The 17,745-nt window shown below is 41.5% G+C and overlaps 1 protein-coding gene across 1 annotated transcript; it reads right to left on the reverse strand.

Annotated features, from left to right (window-relative positions):
- Nucleotides 1–9,324: 9,324 nt before the first annotated feature.
- Nucleotides 9,325–15,975, reverse strand: LOC115082062. Its single transcript, XM_029586324.1, has 2 exons — nucleotides 12,520–15,975; nucleotides 9,325–10,712 (listed from the first exon to the last, which is right to left on the reverse strand). Exon 1 carries the CDS (start codon nucleotides 15,578–15,580, stop codon nucleotides 13,439–13,441), a length of 2,142 nt encoding a protein of 713 aa, XP_029442184.1. The 5' UTR covers nucleotides 15,581–15,975; the 3' UTR covers nucleotides 9,325–10,712; nucleotides 12,520–13,438.
- Nucleotides 15,976–17,745: the final 1,770 nt, after the last annotated feature.

Raw genomic sequence — 17,745 nt, forward strand, 5'->3', positions numbered from 1 at the left:
TCCTATTCGGTATTCATATTCGTCCAGACCCAAATCTGTTGCATCCGTTCTCGGGGGGCCCCGATCCATTCATTAGTTTACATATGTATCCGTTACCCAAAAAACCCCATCTCAACCCTTTAAATTTAATTAACTACAACCCTCCACTCTTCTGACCCCCCAAGACTTGCCAAAAGTCTCTGGTGGTCCAGCGGGGGTCCTGGAGCGAGCTCCTGCACTCGGGCCATCGACTGCCGGTATTCAAAATGGCGCCCTTACTATGTCACAGGGGCTACCGTGCCATTGGTCGGCCCCTGTCATATGGTAGGAGCAATGGATGGCCGGCACCATCAACTCAGGACACCATCAGAGAACGGGCCTTCTCGACAGCTGGTCCTTCCATCTGGAATGCCATACCCCTGGACCTCAGACAGGAATAATGTCTAATGACTTAAAAAAAAAACTTAAGACATGGCTGTTCAGACAAGCCTTCCCCTAATCAATTCTAGCACGGCCATAGCATAGCCTTGCCATAGATCAAATGTTGGACTCTCTAATACCTACCATCTCTATAGTTTCATTATTTTGAGTTACTTCCCTGCTGCTTTTCCATCTCCCAGTTTCATCCCCTTGTTTCATTATAACTTTTCTGCTCCTTCGAGTTATGGTTATCGTTTTGTTCCTTGTAAACCGATTTGATTTGATTTGTATCACAAAATTCGGTATAAAAAAGCTTTAAATAAATAAATAAATAAATAAATAAATAAATAAATAAATACATACATAAATAAATATTTGACACACACACCCCCTGCATGAAAGGGGGTGGAGAGACCCAGAAATTTTAAATGAGCCCAAAGAGAGCATGAGTTCTTTAAGTTTGCACATTAACTTATACAGATGGTAGATAGGAGAGTAGTCCCAGGGAAAGAAGATAGGAATCCCACTCCCCCTTATTATATAATGAAAGGGGACCTGCTGTACCATTTAAAAAAAAAAAAAGGAATTTAGATGGCAAAATTATAAACAACTTCTATTTCCGCAACCATATTACCAGCAAGTCCTACAACTCACACATAGCCACCTCCTAGGAGGCCACCTTGAGGAGAAAAAACCTTAGAAAAAATGTTGGCCCAATTCTATTGACCTGGCCTGTATTAAGAGGTCCAGCTTTATTGCCAATCCTGTACCACCTGTCAACTAACCAAACTTTTAGGTACAAACAGCTTCCCTTGTACCAATGTCCATTATAGAAACCCCTTTTAAAAGCGTGGCCATAGACCTAGTTGGACCACTAGAAAGTCTACTCGAGAGAATAGATATATCTTAGTCATCCTCAACTATGCCATAAAATATCCAGAGGCTGTACCATTACAAAATATAAACACCAAAATGGCAGCAACCTCTCTAAAGGAGGTTTTTCCCAGTTTGTTCTTCCCAAGGAAATGTTAACTGATCAAGGAACTCTGTTCATTTCTAAGGTAATAAAACAACTTTGCACATTGCTTGGAATAAAACTATGCAGAATTCAATTTATCAGCCTCAATCTGATGGCCTGGTTGAGTGCTTCAACAAAACTCTGAAGTAGATATTGAAATATTTGTGGCAGAAGATGGTAAGCATTGAAACTTATTGCTATCCAAGAAGTACCTCAGAACTCAATAGGGCTTTTGAGTTTCTCTATGGGAGAAGACCAAGGGAAATCCTTTATATAGCTCTAAAAACTTGGGAAGAGAAGCCAGCCTCTGGATATAACCTAGTTGATTACATTATCTAAATATAGGAATAGCTAGGAAAGGCATGGGAGGCTGAAAACCTGTGCTTAGAGATAGCCCAGGCTACCCACGTCTGAGTATACAATCACTCCACAGTATAAAGGGAATTACAGCCAGGCGACCACATCCTTGTCCTCCTTCCATCTTCAGAGATCAAGTTGATATCCTGATGGCAAATTCCATTTGAAGCAAGAAAGAAAACAGGACCTGTGGATTACAAAATAGCCAAACTGGATAAGCAAAAGAAAACTCAAATCTTCCACATAAACCTCCTGAAGAAAAGAGTTGCTCTGATGTGTAAACTTGTTCAGGAAGAGGAAATTGGTCTATAAACATCCACTAACACAGTTGGTGCACCAGAATAAGGATATCTTCTCGAGTCTACCATTATATTGCTCCCAGAAACATTGTTTGCCAACAGCTATACAGGATTCCAAAGGCTAGATATCATGTCATTGAGCTGAAGTAAAGAAAATGCTCCAACTTGGAGTAATAGAGTCTAATATTGACTAGTCCAACACACTAATGGTATCATCAGGTTTTATGTAGACTTAAGAAAAGTTATCGAGGTTTCAAAACTCATTGTGTACCCAATGCCATGAGTGGACAAACTTATTGTATGTCTGGGATCAGCCCAATTTATTTCCACATTAGACCTCATGAAGGTGTATTGACAAGTCCCCCTCACTCAGCGGCAGCAAAGAAGAAGACTGCATTCTCCATACCAGATTGACTCCTCCAGTTCACAGTCCTGCCTTTCCTGCTCCATGGGGCTCCAGTGATGTTTCAGTGCTTGATCGACCACCTGTTGTGGCCATAACAAGCTTTTACAGCTACGTACTTAGATGACATTGTCATATACAGCCCAGACTGGAAGATACATTTACGGCAATCTTAGACCATGCTAACAAATCTACAGAAAGTGGGACTGATATCCCAGTCCAAGAAGTATCTATTAAGGAGGTAAGAAGTCAAATATTTTGGCAATGATCTTCGAAAGAAGGTCCATCCACAGGCCTGGAAAGGCAATCACCCAGGTGTAAATCCCACAAACAAAAGCTAAAGGGAAAGCTTTCCTAGGTCTCATAGGTTATTATGGAAAGTTCATACCCAATTACTCAGAGAAGGCCAAATTTCTCATGTGATTGATGATAAAGTCCCCATAGAAGCTTCAGTAGTCTGCAGAAGCTGAAGATGCCTTCAAGAGTTTAAAAGAAGAGATATGTTCAGATCCTGTTTTGATAAGTCCAGACTTCCCTAAATCCTTTATGTGCAGACTAATGCCTTAGAGATAGGCTATTTGGCAGTCTTGGCTCAAGAGAAAGATGGACAAGAACACCCTGTGGCATTCACCAGTCAGAAGCTAAGCCCATGGGTGAGGTAATACTCAACAATCAGGAAGGAGGCCTTGTTGGTGAAGTGGCAATAGAGGCATTTCAATATTACCTACTAGGACAGCAATTAATGTTTGTGACTGATCATCAATCTCTCCTCTGGAAGAAACAAAAAACCCCCCAAAAAAAAGTCCAATATGAGAGTCATGGGGTGGTTCCTTGACCTCAAACCCTTCAATTACATGACTGATGAAAAAATTGTATTTACTATTTTGGATTTAATACTAAAGAGCTTATAGATGGAGAATTTTTGACCCATGATTGGAAACTGCATACGCTTAATACAGCTCTGATTGAGGCATGGCAATCTTCATTTTCTCTGAAGTCCTTTTCCTCCTTCAAGTTCATTAGAACTTTGAGCAATTAAGTACTATTACATAAATTGTTTAGGTGAATATCCTTTTATGTGTTTGTCCGTATTAAAAGTTACAACCCAGGAAAAGGATTTGTGCATCATTGTGGACAATACTTTCAAATCCTTGTCTCAATGTGCTGTGGGGCTAAAAAAAGCAAGCAGAATTATTAGGAAATGAATAGAGAATAAAATGGATAATGTCATAATAACTCTGTATTGCTCCATGATGAGATGATACCTAGAGTATTGTGTGTAATTCTGATTGTTGCATCGCAGAAACATATAGCTGAACAAGAGAAGGAACAGAGAAGGACAATCAAAATGATAAAAGGGAAGGAATGGCTCTATTATGAGGAAAGGCTAAAGAGGTAGGGGCTGATCAGCTTGGAGAAAAGATGGTTGATGGGGAATGTGTTAGATGTCTATACAATCATCAATGGAATAGAGCAGGTAAATGTGAGTCAGTTATTTACTCTTTCAAAAAATACAAAAGTTAGAGAACACTCCATAAAGTTAGTAATAGCACATTTAAAATGTATTGTAGAAAATTATTTTTCACTCAATATTCAATTAAGTTTTGGAATTCATTGCCAAAGGATGCGGCAGCTAGCATAGATGGGATTAAAAAAAGTTTGGACAAGTTCTTGGAGGAAAAGCCCATAAACTTATTAACCTCACAGACTTGAGAAAACTCACTACTTTACTTTTCCCTAGCTGTTAGCAGCATGAGATCTTGCCATGTACTTCTGACTTGGATTGGTCACTGTTGGAAACATGATACTGGACTTGATGGACCCTCAGTCTGATCATGATTGTTGAGTTTAATCATCAAAATCTCAGTGAGGAAGGAGGGTGAATGTTTTCCTTGGGTGCCTAATATCCTTGCACCAGCCCTGTCCATTTCAAGGATGATATAGCAGAACAAGAAAAAGTACAGAGAAGGGCAATATAAATGTTAAATTTATTTATTTATTTATTTAGAGGTATTTATATACCATTTTATAAAATAAATTTTTGTCAAAACGGTTTACAGGAATAAAAAATAAATTGGAAAGAGCAACTCTATATGAAGAAAGGGTACACAGATTAAGTCTCTTCAACTTGGATAGGAGACAACTGAGGGAAGATCTAAGAGATATTCATAAAACCATAAGTGAGCTGGAACAACTAAATATAGGATGGTGATTTACTATTTCAAATAGGTTTAAGACTAGGGGACACTCCATGAAATTGGCAGGAAGCAGATTTAAAACAAAGTATAGAAAACATTATTTCATTCAATGCATAAGTACGCTGTGCAATTTGATGCTGGGGAATGTGATAAAGGTATCTAGCATAGTTAGGTTTAAAAGGGGTTTGAATAAGTTCCTGGAAGAAAGGTCTAAAAAACAATTTATGTGGGCTCAGAGAAACTCACTGCTTATCTCTGGAAGTGAGCAACAAGGAATTGGATCTACTCTTTGGAAAATACAAGAAGATAGTAATATTTTCTCTCCATTAATCAAAAATTGTGAGAATGGGGAACATAAGAAATATAGTGAAAGAGTAGAATCTGAAGGTATCCAGGAGAAACAACTGGATAATCACTAGCCACTCTGCACATGCTGCAGAAGAAAATCAAAACACTCTAACCCTATATGTTTCTACAGACACTGACATTTTTTACCTGTGCAGTCCTCATCTGCTGTTATATAGGGTTAAACTGTAACTGACAGCAAGATTACAGTTTTGTCTTCTGCTAGCAGCACTGATAAGGCACACTGACAGTGATAATAAAAAAATAACTTACTTTTTTCTCTAAATCTAAAGTTATTTTCTAATCTTTTCTTTAACTTTTGAGCCATGTATCCAGGATCTTCAAAATCCAGAGAAAATTCTCTCTGAGATCCAACAGAGAAATGGCAGAGAACAAAATGGTCATTGGCTACTCAGATTGCTCTTAGTTTTACTTTCACCTAAAAAAATGATGAATTCAATCCAAACAGCTGCCACCTGGTTGGAAATGTGCTGAAATATGGTCTTGCCAGGTTATTGATTCCCAAGGGGGATGTATTACATCAACTTCAGGATCCCCTCATTTTGTTCCTTTAAGAATTTGGTTTCTATTTCTATTAGAAAAGGATTCTGGTAGGCATTTGGTGATTATGTTTTCTAACAATTATGCCAGATTGATGCCTTTGATAAGAGCCGCCCAATATGACTTTTCTGCTCTTTGGGATCTTTTGATTATACCTTTGGATTTTTATATACATTTGGTATTTTTCTTCAGTTTTATTTCCATTAGGGATGCCTTTTCTGGAGTATCATCCATTTCCTATTTTATGAAGATATTTTATACACATATCATTGGTGGGGGTGGGAAAGGAGAGATTTCTGCATCACAAGTTTTATCCTACCAGAATACACTGTAACTCATCTACCCCGGACATTTTTTCCATTGTGGCAGTGGAGGAAGATTTTCTGGATCCTGTACAGGGAGAAGGTGCTCTAATTTTAGCTGATTCTTTCTTAAGCTGAGTTAACTCATTTCTCTTTGCAAGAAGTTGCAGACAGAAGGCGAAAGTTCTGAGCCTCCAGGTGGTTGGCCTAAGGCAGGGGTCGGGAACCCATGGCTCGCGAGCCAGATATGGCTCTTTTGAGGGCTGCATCTGGCTCGCAGACACGTGTCGCCATACTTCGCGGTTCCCCGCTGACCCAGCTGCTCCCCGGTCCTCCGCCGCCCGGGCTTAAAATGCTGTCAGCCCGGGCGGAACGCGGCAGGACAGCTGGAGTCAGCGGCACCGGCGTGCTCTCTTCTCCTCCCCCCCCCCCCCCCCCGCGGCCCGGAAGAGGAAGTGGAGAGCATCGGGTGCCTGCGCGGGAAGAAGAGACCACACTAGCGTGGTCTCTTCTTCCGCGCAGGCACCCGATGCTCACCACTTCCTCTTCCGGGCCGCGGGGGGGAGGAGAAGAGAGCACGCCGACTGGAGTCATCCGGGTGCCTGCGCGGGAGTCATCGGGTGTCAGCCGGGTGCCAGCGCTGGAGTCATCGGGTGCCTGCGCGGGTCTTCCCGCGCAGGCACCCGATGCTCTCCACTTCCTCTTCCGGGCCGCGGGAAGAAGAGAGCACGCCGGTGCTCTCTTCTTCCCGCGGCCCGGAAGAGGAAGTGGAGAGCATCGGGTGCCTGCGCGGGAAGAAGACTGCAGCGCGGCTCGGAGGAAAATGAAAATCTTCAACCGCGGCCGATGGGACTCCGCCTTCGCCTCCGCGAGGGCTGAAAATGAAGGAGGTTAGCGTTGGGAGGTGGCTGCTGCTGCCGCGAGTTCCCGGGGGGGGGGGGAAGGGGGAGAGAGAGAGTGAATGAGCGAGCAAGCATGTGTGTTTGAGATCCTGTGTGTGTGAGTGAGAGATTGCATGTATGTGAATGATTGAGAGCCTGTATATGTGAAAGAGAGTATGTCTGTGATTGAGATCCTGCCTGTGAGAGAGAGAGCATGAATGTAAGTTTACCATTGGGAACCTGTATGTGTAAGTTTGTAATTGAAAACCTGTTTGTTTGAAAGAGTATGTGTGTATGATTGAGATCCTTTGTGTGTGAGAGAGATCATGTGTATGTATGATTAAGAGCCTGTGTGTATAAGTAAGAGAGAGATCATGTGTGTCTGTGTCTGATTGACAGCTGGTTTAGGTGATGGAGCATGTGAGTATGTGATTGAGAGCCTGTGTTTAAATGAGAGAGAGAGACCATGTGTGTCTGTGTGATTGAGAGCTGATTTAGGTGAGGGAGCATGTGAGTATGTGATTGAGAGCCTGTGTTTAAATGAGAGAGAGAGACCATGTGTGTCTGTGTGTGATTGAGAGCTGATTTAGGTGAGGGAGCATGTGAGTATGTGATTGAGAGCCTGTGTGTAAATGAGAGAAAGAGAGGACATGTTTGTAAGCATGTGAATGAGAGTCTGTGTGTGAGAGAAAAAGACAGCATGTATTTATGTGATTGAAAGCCTGTGTGTGTGTAAGCGTGAAAAGATAGACAGCATGTGTGTAAATGTGTAATTAAGAGCCTATATAAGTGAGAGAGAAAAAACATTTGTATATGTGAGTGACTGAGAGCATGTGTGTATAGGTGTGTCATTGAGAGCCAGTGTGAGAGAGAGCGCTGGTATGTGACTGAGAGAGGAGAAAGTTCCAAGCAAACCACCCCACCTCCTGCTAATTCAGAACAATCTCAGGACACCTGGATATCAAACGTTCCCAGGTATGCAGAGCAAAAAAATTTTTGTATCCTTATTATTTTTCATTACTGGATCTTTGTGTCTACTATTTTGAAATATTTTGTTGGTATCTGGAAATGTTTTATATGAGTTTTTAATTATTGGATATTCCACTCATCAGCTGTTTCGAAATATGTTCTTTTTGTTAGTACAGTTTTACTGCTGATGATTTTATATTTCTTGATTTGTTTTATAAGGATGTGTGATGTTTCTTTTTTCCTTTGTTACACTGCATACAGAGACTCTGGCTTGTTGCAGTTTCCAATTCAGTTTTTGTCTGCATGCTTCTTGTTATGCGTTTTGGTCTCTTTATTCTATGTTAGGTGAGGGACAGCACGTGATTCAGGTGAGGTTTTCTGCTGGCGTGTAGTTTCTGTGTAGGACTCTATAGCAGCCTGACTTGGTCCGTTTTCCTAATAGGAGATGTATTGGTGTCTTAAGGCCTGGTGTAATATTTTCAGAGACTTATTGTACTTTAAAAGTGTGATCTTACATAAAATGCACACATTTACTTGTATTTAGTTTTAAACATATTGTATGGCTGTGGTAAATTTTGAATGGAAGTATTGAGGCTTTTACCCTTAGCAGAATTTAAAACCAGGGAATCCTGCCTTGATAAAATATCCCACTTCCACTTCTATTTCCCTACCCTTTCTGCCTTGAGACAAAAAAGTTTACTTTCAGAGGTGTGTTCGAATCTACCACAGAAATTTTTTATTAACCTTTAATTCTTGCAGCACATCATGCATAAATAAACCAGTCAGTTTATTGTAAAAATATTTTCTTTATTTCACAGATACAGAAAGGCATGAATAAATATCTCTAAATGACTAAGAATCACTTTTATGTTCAAATCTTAATTTTACCAGAGTATATCCTACAATCAATGCAAGAACCATTAAAAAAGTGATTGAAATTATTAATATCAGATAAATGTCTATTAATGTCATCTTTTTAGAAATTAATACATTTCTAATACATCTGCCAATGTAGAAACAATAGCAATTTAAAGGTTCTCATATACTTGAATAAAAATTATATTTACCAATTTATCTGAAGCACCCCGCTCTGTGTCTCTCTCAATCACGTGCGAAGAAAGTCTAAGTAGCACCTCTCCCTCTCCCTCAAACTGCCACTGTTTTATACACTTAAGACCCTTTGATCCAGGGTCGCTGTTACACTTCCATCAACACATCTAAATTTTATTCTGTTTATAGCTTCGCCCATTTTTGATTTTTAATTGGATTTCTTTTGTAGTTCTAAGAGAAAATCTTTTTCACTCCCTTCTGTCACACTTAATTGGCTGGCCATCTGTTTTTAGGGTGGTCAATCATGACACCTGCGTTAGGATGCTCAATGTCATAAAATGCAGGTGCTTTCTTACTTGAGATAAGAGAAAGTGGTAAACAACTGTACTCTCAAAGTCTGAAAGTGGGACAAAGGTGAAATCTTGAGGTTTTAAGTAGGGGAAAGGTGAAAGCTATGTGCTGAAGCTTTTTCAGCACAGCCATGACCAATGTCATGGCTTTTAAAAGTAAAGGCTTATGGGTATTAAATGCTAACATGTTTCTTTATGGCTAATTGATTACTGACTTCACTAAATATAAGTAATTATCAATAAAGCACAAAATATTAAGATATTTTCTGACACCCCCCCATGGAGTCAGTAAAACAAATACTAGACATAGCTAGATACATATAAATCAGTAAGGCACTAATAAGCCTGGGGGAAAATAATCACACAATAAACTACATATAATAAGTTGTGTCAGTGCTCAATCATTGCATAGATACAAGTGAAAATCAAATGTAATAATACAAGTGTAATAAAAATTGGTTACATTACCAAATTGAATATAAAGAGATATGAGTTGACAAATCTGAGTTAGTTTCTAATAATAACCAGATATAAAGAGTTTCTCAATATTTCCTTATGGGAAATAGAGAACATTCATACCCAGGGAATGTAAATTTTAAATTTGAAGCTGCTCATCCAGTCAAGTAAGATGAGGGTTCATAATTAAAATAATCTCTATGGGTCAGAAATCTGTGATGTGACATCACTGATTCCATCATGTGTAGGGATCTGTGGGCATTAAATGCCTATTATACTTACCAATTGACGAGCTACGATCCTGAAATGGCAAGGTGCATTTTGAATAAGACACATACCAGTCCAGTCAATAATAGACAGTTATTCACAGTTCTCAGTAGATCAGCCAGATCAGACGTTTCAGATATCTGTGAAGTCAGTCTGACTAATTATAGATATTGGAATCTGTTTGCTCGCCTTCCACTGCTGGTCTAGTCGGAGCAGAATCTTGAGTAGGATTTGGTTGCTGATGTTGGAGAATGACTGATTGATCATCCTCAGAGGAGAGAGCTGCATTCAGCCAAAGCATAAAGTCTTGTCCTTCGTCTGTTAGAGAATTAGCCGGAGCAAGGTGTATTGGATCTAATTCTTCATCCGTCACAAAAGACGGTGGACTAGATACTGGAAACCAATTCGAGCTTAACCCCGGGCTGGAGGCTCTTGAATTTCCATCTGAAGCAACAGGATTGGCATTTGATAGGCCATGTCCATATCCTAATTGATATTCTGCCAAAGAGTAGATATTGAAGTAGCAGGGCACAAGTTCCCAGGGAGCACACTGACAAATGTGAGCACTCAAGGTTCTTCGTAGTGCTTCACGAACAGATGCCAGTCTTCTTGGCCAAGTCCAGCAATAGGAATATTGTGGGAACTTAAATAAAATATCACAGTTTTTATGCAGATAATAAGGTGCACATGTATCAGGATTGTTTTCTGAATACATCCAGCTTCCATAATCAGCATACTCATTTATGAGATCAGGTCCCAGGCAGACAATCATCGCATTCTTCCTAGGATTAGCTGGAATATGTATCTTTGAGTTTACACCTGCCATTTCTGGTTCGCTGCTCTTCGTTCTAATTTCTCTTAAGACAGAAGAAAAGAACACCAATTATTACTATGATTCCCAGGATTAATGGGAATAAATTGATCCCTAAGTCATGAAGGAGTCCACCTGCCCCTTCCATTATGGTTTTAACTACACCAACAGCTGTTTTAGCTATTCCACCCACTAATCCAGAAAAAGCACGACCCAGGGCATTTGAAAATACCTCTGGCTTCAGTAGCTCGTCTAGGATCAGCTCCCATTCACTAGCTGTTAGTTCTATCATTCTCAGATGCTGTAAAAACTCATCCTCTGACATTAACCAAAGTGAAGACAAATTTCTTAATAATACATTTACATTTAAAACATGAGTCAATAACATTTTTAACTCAGTGAATTGTACTGGTTTAAATTCCATGTACTTTATTGTTTCAGTTAACCGGGCACTAAGTGTAGGAAAAAATTCCCACGGTCCACACTTAATGACAGATAGTGCAGTAACTAAATACAATATTCCCGGTTGAAACCCACACTGTGCTTTGTTTGACCGAAGGATATAAGATCCATTGGGTAATTTCAAAAAAACTTCTACTAGAGGACCGGGATTCGGTTCTAGAGGACAATCAGCTTCTCCCTCTAGTGTGAGGCAAGTATTAGAGACCTGCACCAGGGAATTACACACAGTTACAGGAACTTTGTGACAACCTTGTGCTATGATCCAGTGATAACCAGCATTATTAATACACAAGTGGGTTGGTTCAAAGATTTTAATTGTTTTAATCCAGGTGTTGCTTCCATTTGAGCTTTCCAAGAACTGACCAAAGTTCTGGATTTCCCAGCAACGTTTATAGACCTGAGTAGTGATTGGGAGAAAGATACGTCTGACCCCTTGTACTAGGGTTGAACCTAAGGTTGCCCATGGTTCTTTTCCCATTTCATGTTTGCTGACCTGCAAAATAACTTGTGAAGCCTCAACATGGGCATACTGAATTTGCTCAGCTGTGAGGTTTATTTCCTCTAATATTTTTCCCAATTGAAGGTCTCCCCATTTGGGTTTTGGGGAAGTAAGACCATCAATAAAGTGAGTAAGCTGTTCTATTCTTGCTAGAACCTGTATTTTCTCATCAGTTGTGGATATGGCATCAATCCCTAACTGTAAGGTTTGAGCTAAGTAATCCCTTAATTGAAAAATACCTGCTCTTAGCTGATATTCATTGGATTGAATACCTTTTATAGCAGTTTTAATTCTATCATTAAGATTAAGGAATGTATTTTGAACCTCCTGTTTCAAAGCATTCCTGCGCTTTCTGTTGGCTGTTCTCATCACCCAAGCGGGCAAGGGAAATGAGTCATTCAGCCATTTTGTCTGTACAATTAAATCTAACACAGAAGTAACCTCAGTGTCATTTAACCCCTCAGCTAAACCCCTGATACAGGCAGCGGTCAAAGACCGGCCTAGCACAGGTGCATTTTGAAAAAAAATTAGCCTCCTGAGTAAAGAAGGGTCCCCATACCCTATTAGAAAACCTTTTATTACAAAGATTAACCTGATATTGCCAACTAGGGCAACAAAAGCAATTCTTCTGGGTGGACGAGGAACGGGTACAAAAGAATGGATTATTCCCACACGCATTATTCCACAAAGATAAATTATAAAAAGAAATTCCACGCCAATGTGTAAAAGAGACAGGCAATTCATCACAAAAGACATGATAATGTGTACTATTTAAAAACAGAATTTCATAAGGTAGTCTACAAACATAAGACAGAGAGTCCTTAATCATTGGAAGGGGGAATCCTGTATCCTCTCCCCCCCATGTGGAATAATTAGCGTAAGAAAGAGTTACCTCAGGAAAGATGTCCATCCAGGAGAAAATGAGACCTTTAATCAAACCTGAAAATTCATAATTAGAGCCAGACAAGGAGTCCTCCAGAGGCACCTTCGAAAGGGGATTGATGCAGGCACAAGATCCATTATGAAAACAAGGACGAAGGGCAAACAGCCGCTGGAACTGTTCAGAAGCACCAATATGTGGTTGAGAGCAGTGCTGCAGTTTCCAGGATGGAGTTTCAAGGATCCCAGTAAGATTGACACTCACTGCTCTGAAACCCAGGAACAAGTTCTGATATCTAATCGAACAGAACTCTGCACGGAAGCCATCAAGAGGAGATTCCGAAGTGATGGAAGAAAGCTGCAGGGAGGAACGCTCCAGCTGCAGAAACAGAGCAACAAGTCTGGACTCTAGACCCGCAGGCAGGGACTCCGGAGAGATGCCTTGCCAAACCTGGTGAGTGTAAAACCTGAAAGGAACATCAATATGCAATAAAACAGGATCTTGCACCAGCCAGCCATGGTATGGAACAAGAATAACACCAGAAGGCAAAGGCACTGCCAGAAGAGACAAAGGCTCAGAAGGTGAGCGCTTACTGACATGTGAGTGTGAATAACGGAGCTCCTGTGAAGCTGCGGGAGAAAAGGTGGAATGCAGCTGGGTATTAGATAAGAGATAAAATAGTGAGATAGGAGATGCAATAATTAAAAGCACCCAGCAAGCAATAACATACTTACAATAAGGTCTGTAAAAAAGAAACACAGCATGCAAAAAGGTACTGATTGGGGAACAAACCATACAGCATGCAAGCAAAAGCTTCTGCTGAAAGCGAGTGAAACATGGAGGACGCTCAGATGCGGGACAAGCTACACTGAGAACGACCTGATCGTCCTGCTCCGGGGTAGGCACAGCCATGTCACCGCTGAGAATGACATCAATTGCTGGAGCAGTGGGAGCGCTGGGCAGCGGTAGATCCTCCTGACCCATTGGCATCAGCGGAAACTGCGGATGCAGCAGAGGCTGGGGGTTGAACCGAGGCTCTGGTACCGGAAAACCCCAATGTCTCGGATACCAACTTGACATCTCTAATGGACACAACTTTCCTATTCTTTGGATCCTCAGAGTCAGAAAGCAACAGTCCCGAGTCACCTAGAAGTTCTGTAACAATAAAGGGATTAGACCAGTATGGTTCTAAAGAGCCACGAACATGCGTTTTGCTCAAAACTACGGAACCAATCTGAAAAGGATTTGGACTCCGAGAGGCCTTGTCAGAAGTAACCATAGCTTCTGAGGAGGCCATATTTTCAAGCATAGAGAACCCAAAGAGAGACATAGCGGGAGCTTCATGATTGGCAGTTATGGTACTATTAATCCGGATTTGGATCTCCGGAAGATGAAGGTACCAATTACTGGGGTTAGATTGCAAAGCAAAAATTTGCAGACTACGCTTAACCTCACCATTAATCCTTTCAACCATTCCATTAGATTCTGGACGATGTGGGTAGGAGAATCGATGAGTAACGCTATGATCAGCACAAAAGGTCTCAACCTCAGCATTTTTAAAGGCTGGACCGCCGTCTGTGCAAAGAAACTGAAAAGGCAAAATACCAAATACAATAGCCAGACGGTTAACAGTCACAATAGCAGTAATGCGTTTCTGTGCAAATAGAAACACAAAGCCAGTAAAGGAATCAAGTACAACCAAAATATGTCTGTAACCACGGGAAGAAGTAAGGGGACCAACATGATCCATATAGACCACCTGCCCTGGTCTAATTCCCCGTGGAAGTATCCCCTCAACATAAGGGTGTCCAGTCCGTTTGGGATTTGTGCGCTGACAATCCAAACAGTCACTGACCATTTTCTTTGCCTGACTTCTAGTCAAAACCCCATCTGAATGCTGGCACAAAGTAGCCGCATTCAAATGTAAGGAGCCATGCCTAGCAAGACGTGCCCTTACAGTTATCTCTTGCTGAGAGGCAGCCAATTTAGCTGCTTCATCTGCCAAAGAATTGTAACGAGAGTACCAGCCCACGGTCTGGTGAGCAGGCACATGCAAGACAAGCACCTGCACAGTAAGTTTCTGTGAAATAGAAAAAATTAATCTCCAGTGAGCTCTGTGTGCAATAGGCTTGCCTGTAACATCTAAAAAGTCACTGTTTTCCCACACTTTCATATGTGAATTAAACCCAGACACCACATATGTAGAATCAGAACAAACCATAACGGATCTTTCAGGATCCAAATTGGGCGTTTGCTCAATATGTGTCAAAGCCTTTTGAAAGGCAATCAGCTCCGCCTGCTGTGAACTCATATCACCTAATCGCCATGTATGTGTGGCAAAGACTTTCCACTGACCCCTTTTATTAGGAGTTAAAATAACATTAGCCGCACCAGCAAAAAATGCAGTAAGATAGTCACCCGAGGGTGTGGCAGAACCATCAGTAAAAATTACCAATTGAACCTTCTGATAAATAGGAGGAAGGAGCCTATCCGTCTCAGTAGTTAAGCAAAGATCCTCACAAGTTAAAATAATGTCAGAATCAGCCAAACCATTCTGATAATGGAATTGCACATCGTCTCTATATTGATCAGCACGCCATTGCACCCAGCGTGTGGAGAGAGCCCTACTCTCTGGGAGGGAATGGCGAGTGACAGCCTGTAACTGAGGAATCCCAGTATAACAATGAATAATCTTACCCTGAGCAAGAGCAGAGACTTTAGACAGGCAATATCTGACAGCCGTCAGTGTACGCTCCACAATATTAAATTTCCTCTCAGGCTGAGAGAAAGTATGTGTAATATAACATATGGGCTGAGATTCAGCATGGTTACTGATTGTAGCCAAGAAATGAGAATCAGAAACCTGCAACGTGACATCTAAATCTTTAGATGATTTACGGTGCGCCAAAGGGGCTGAAACCTTGACAGCCTCTTGCAGCGCTCTCAAACATTCAGAATGAACAGCAGTCCAATCACGTGCCACAACGGCATCTCCTTTAAGCAAATCATACAAGGGGGCTGCTAATGAGGCAAAACTAGGCACAGTTTTACGTGCAAAATTAAGTGTCCCCATGATTACTTGCAATTGGCGAGATGTCTTAGGCACCGGGAAGGATATAATCTTTTCTTGGAGGGTGGGGGCAAGGCTAGCACCTGCCACCCCGATTAAAAATCCCAGAAACTTAACTTCCTCAAAACCAATTCTGGCTTTGGCAAAATTAACTACAAAGCCTTCCTCACCCAGTACCTGTATTAGTTGAACTACAGAATCCCAAAGCACATCCAGCTTATCAGAAGCCAGATATATATCATCAACATAAGGAACAGCATTATCAATGTTATGTCGCTGAAGGAGTTCCTCAACGGCAGCAGAAAATAAAACAGGGGAATTTTTAAAACCCTGAGGGAGCCTGGTATACTGATACTGCTTACCCCTGAATGTGAATGCAGTGACAGGGGAAGTGCTAATCGGAATACTCCAAAAACCATTAGCTAGATCCAAGGTGGCTTTCCACCTAGGACGTGGCAAATTATCAATTGTAGATGCAGGATTCAACGTCTGAGCCGCAACTGTCTCAGAAGAGGCGTTAAGTACTCTATAGTCAATGACCATACGAGTACTCCCATTTGGTTTGGGCACAGGAAGGAGGGGTGAATTAAATTCAGAATATTCCTCAATTAAAACACCCCGAGTAAGTTTCTGAGAAATAATAATATTTAAATCATTGTAGAATTTCTTATGGACAGGATACTGTTTTTGAGGACTGAAAGGCTTATTTAAAACTATCTCTATCGGCTTAGGGGTCTGCACTAAACCAGTGTGGGTATGATAGAGCTGAACGACTCCTAACTTAAGCCATTCAGTAAACAAATTCTGCAGCTCAGCCTCTCCAATGATGGATTTGAGCTGAGGAGAAAATGAAGCTTTTACAGCCTCAAAGCCATAAAGGGGGTCCTCCAACATCATAGAAGGCAAAACAGGCACAGCAGCCTGTGTGAAATAAATTGCAAAAGGATCCTCCTCATCAAATAAACATGCCACTTTTATGGTACGGGACCCTTTGAAGTAAGGGGAAAAGATTTCTACAGTCGCTAAGGGAGCTTGAGAATGCTTCCCTGCAAACATAGTAATTGTGACACTTTCATTTAAATATTGAATTGTATCCCATTCTCTAGTCAGGATATTAATAGTAGTACCTGAGTCCATCATGCCCACAAATAGATCACCCTGCTCCTTATTCTGGATCCACAGGGGGTTTAGACGTGGAGCCAGCATTGCCATGGAAAGTGGCTCGCTTCACAGGCTTTTTGTGAGAAGAAGGGGGAGGGCGGTCCGCCTTAGTTACAGCTCCGGACACCGCTGGAGGTTTCTCAGGAGCTGGAAAGCGGGCAGGAGGGGTCCCACGATTATCCCTCACAGGATAGCGGGGAACCCACCCAGTATTAGAGGGATTTCGTGGAGGGGGGGGTGTATAATCCTGCCTAGAATTCCCAAACCCCCTATAGTCCCTCTGATTTCTATCCTGGGAAGAAGGATTCCTAAAATGAAAACTCACCCGTCTTGAAGTTTTCTCAGGCTGAGTGCGCTGGATCTCTCTGCCCCTTTCCCTGGGTCTGTCAGACCCTAGCTGAGCCTGTTTAAGAGGCTTAGAAGGGATTAATGGACGACCAGCCGCCTCGAAGACTTGCTGGATAATGAATGGGAACTGCTCATGTCGATCTGCCGGGGCCAATGCACTTAAACGATTACTAAGATCAATACGAATAGAGGTATCAGGCATGACGTCTTTTAAAATCTCCCATACTTGATCAAAATTACTCATAGTAACCAGCATGCCAAGAGAATATGCAGCTGAAATACCAAACTTTTGCAAAATATGACGCAGCACTTCACCGAGATTTGTGATTAACGGTTTCCCAAATATCGAACGATAAGTCCACCCGTAATAACTGCCCCAGCTATCGCAGAATGAGGGGGGAGGAACCAAATTCTGTGGCATCAGAGTAGAAATAATATAATGTCTGGTACGAGAATTACAGGCACCAGTAACAGCTTCAAGCGCGACTAGTCTAGTGGCCAGATGTTCAGGTATCAGATTAACATCAGCTGGAAGCGTCCCCAAAGCCCGCCTTACTCTATCTGCTTTTCGATCAATCTCACTACGGGTCCCGAATTCTCCAGGCGTCCCCAAAGAAAACGAGGTTTGTCCGTAATGATCTCTGAGCGTTTGAAAGCAG

The sequence above is a fragment of the Rhinatrema bivittatum genome, unplaced genomic scaffold (assembly GCF_901001135.1).
Source record: "Rhinatrema bivittatum unplaced genomic scaffold, aRhiBiv1.1, whole genome shotgun sequence".
In the NCBI taxonomy this organism is placed as follows: domain Eukaryota; kingdom Metazoa; phylum Chordata; class Amphibia; order Gymnophiona; family Rhinatrematidae; genus Rhinatrema; species Rhinatrema bivittatum.

Excerpts from the sequence above, each read along its gene's own strand:
- LOC115082062 (XM_029586324.1), bottom strand. The coding sequence starts at position 15,580 with ATGGGGACACTTAATTTTGCACGTAAAACTGTGCCTAGTTTTGCCTCA.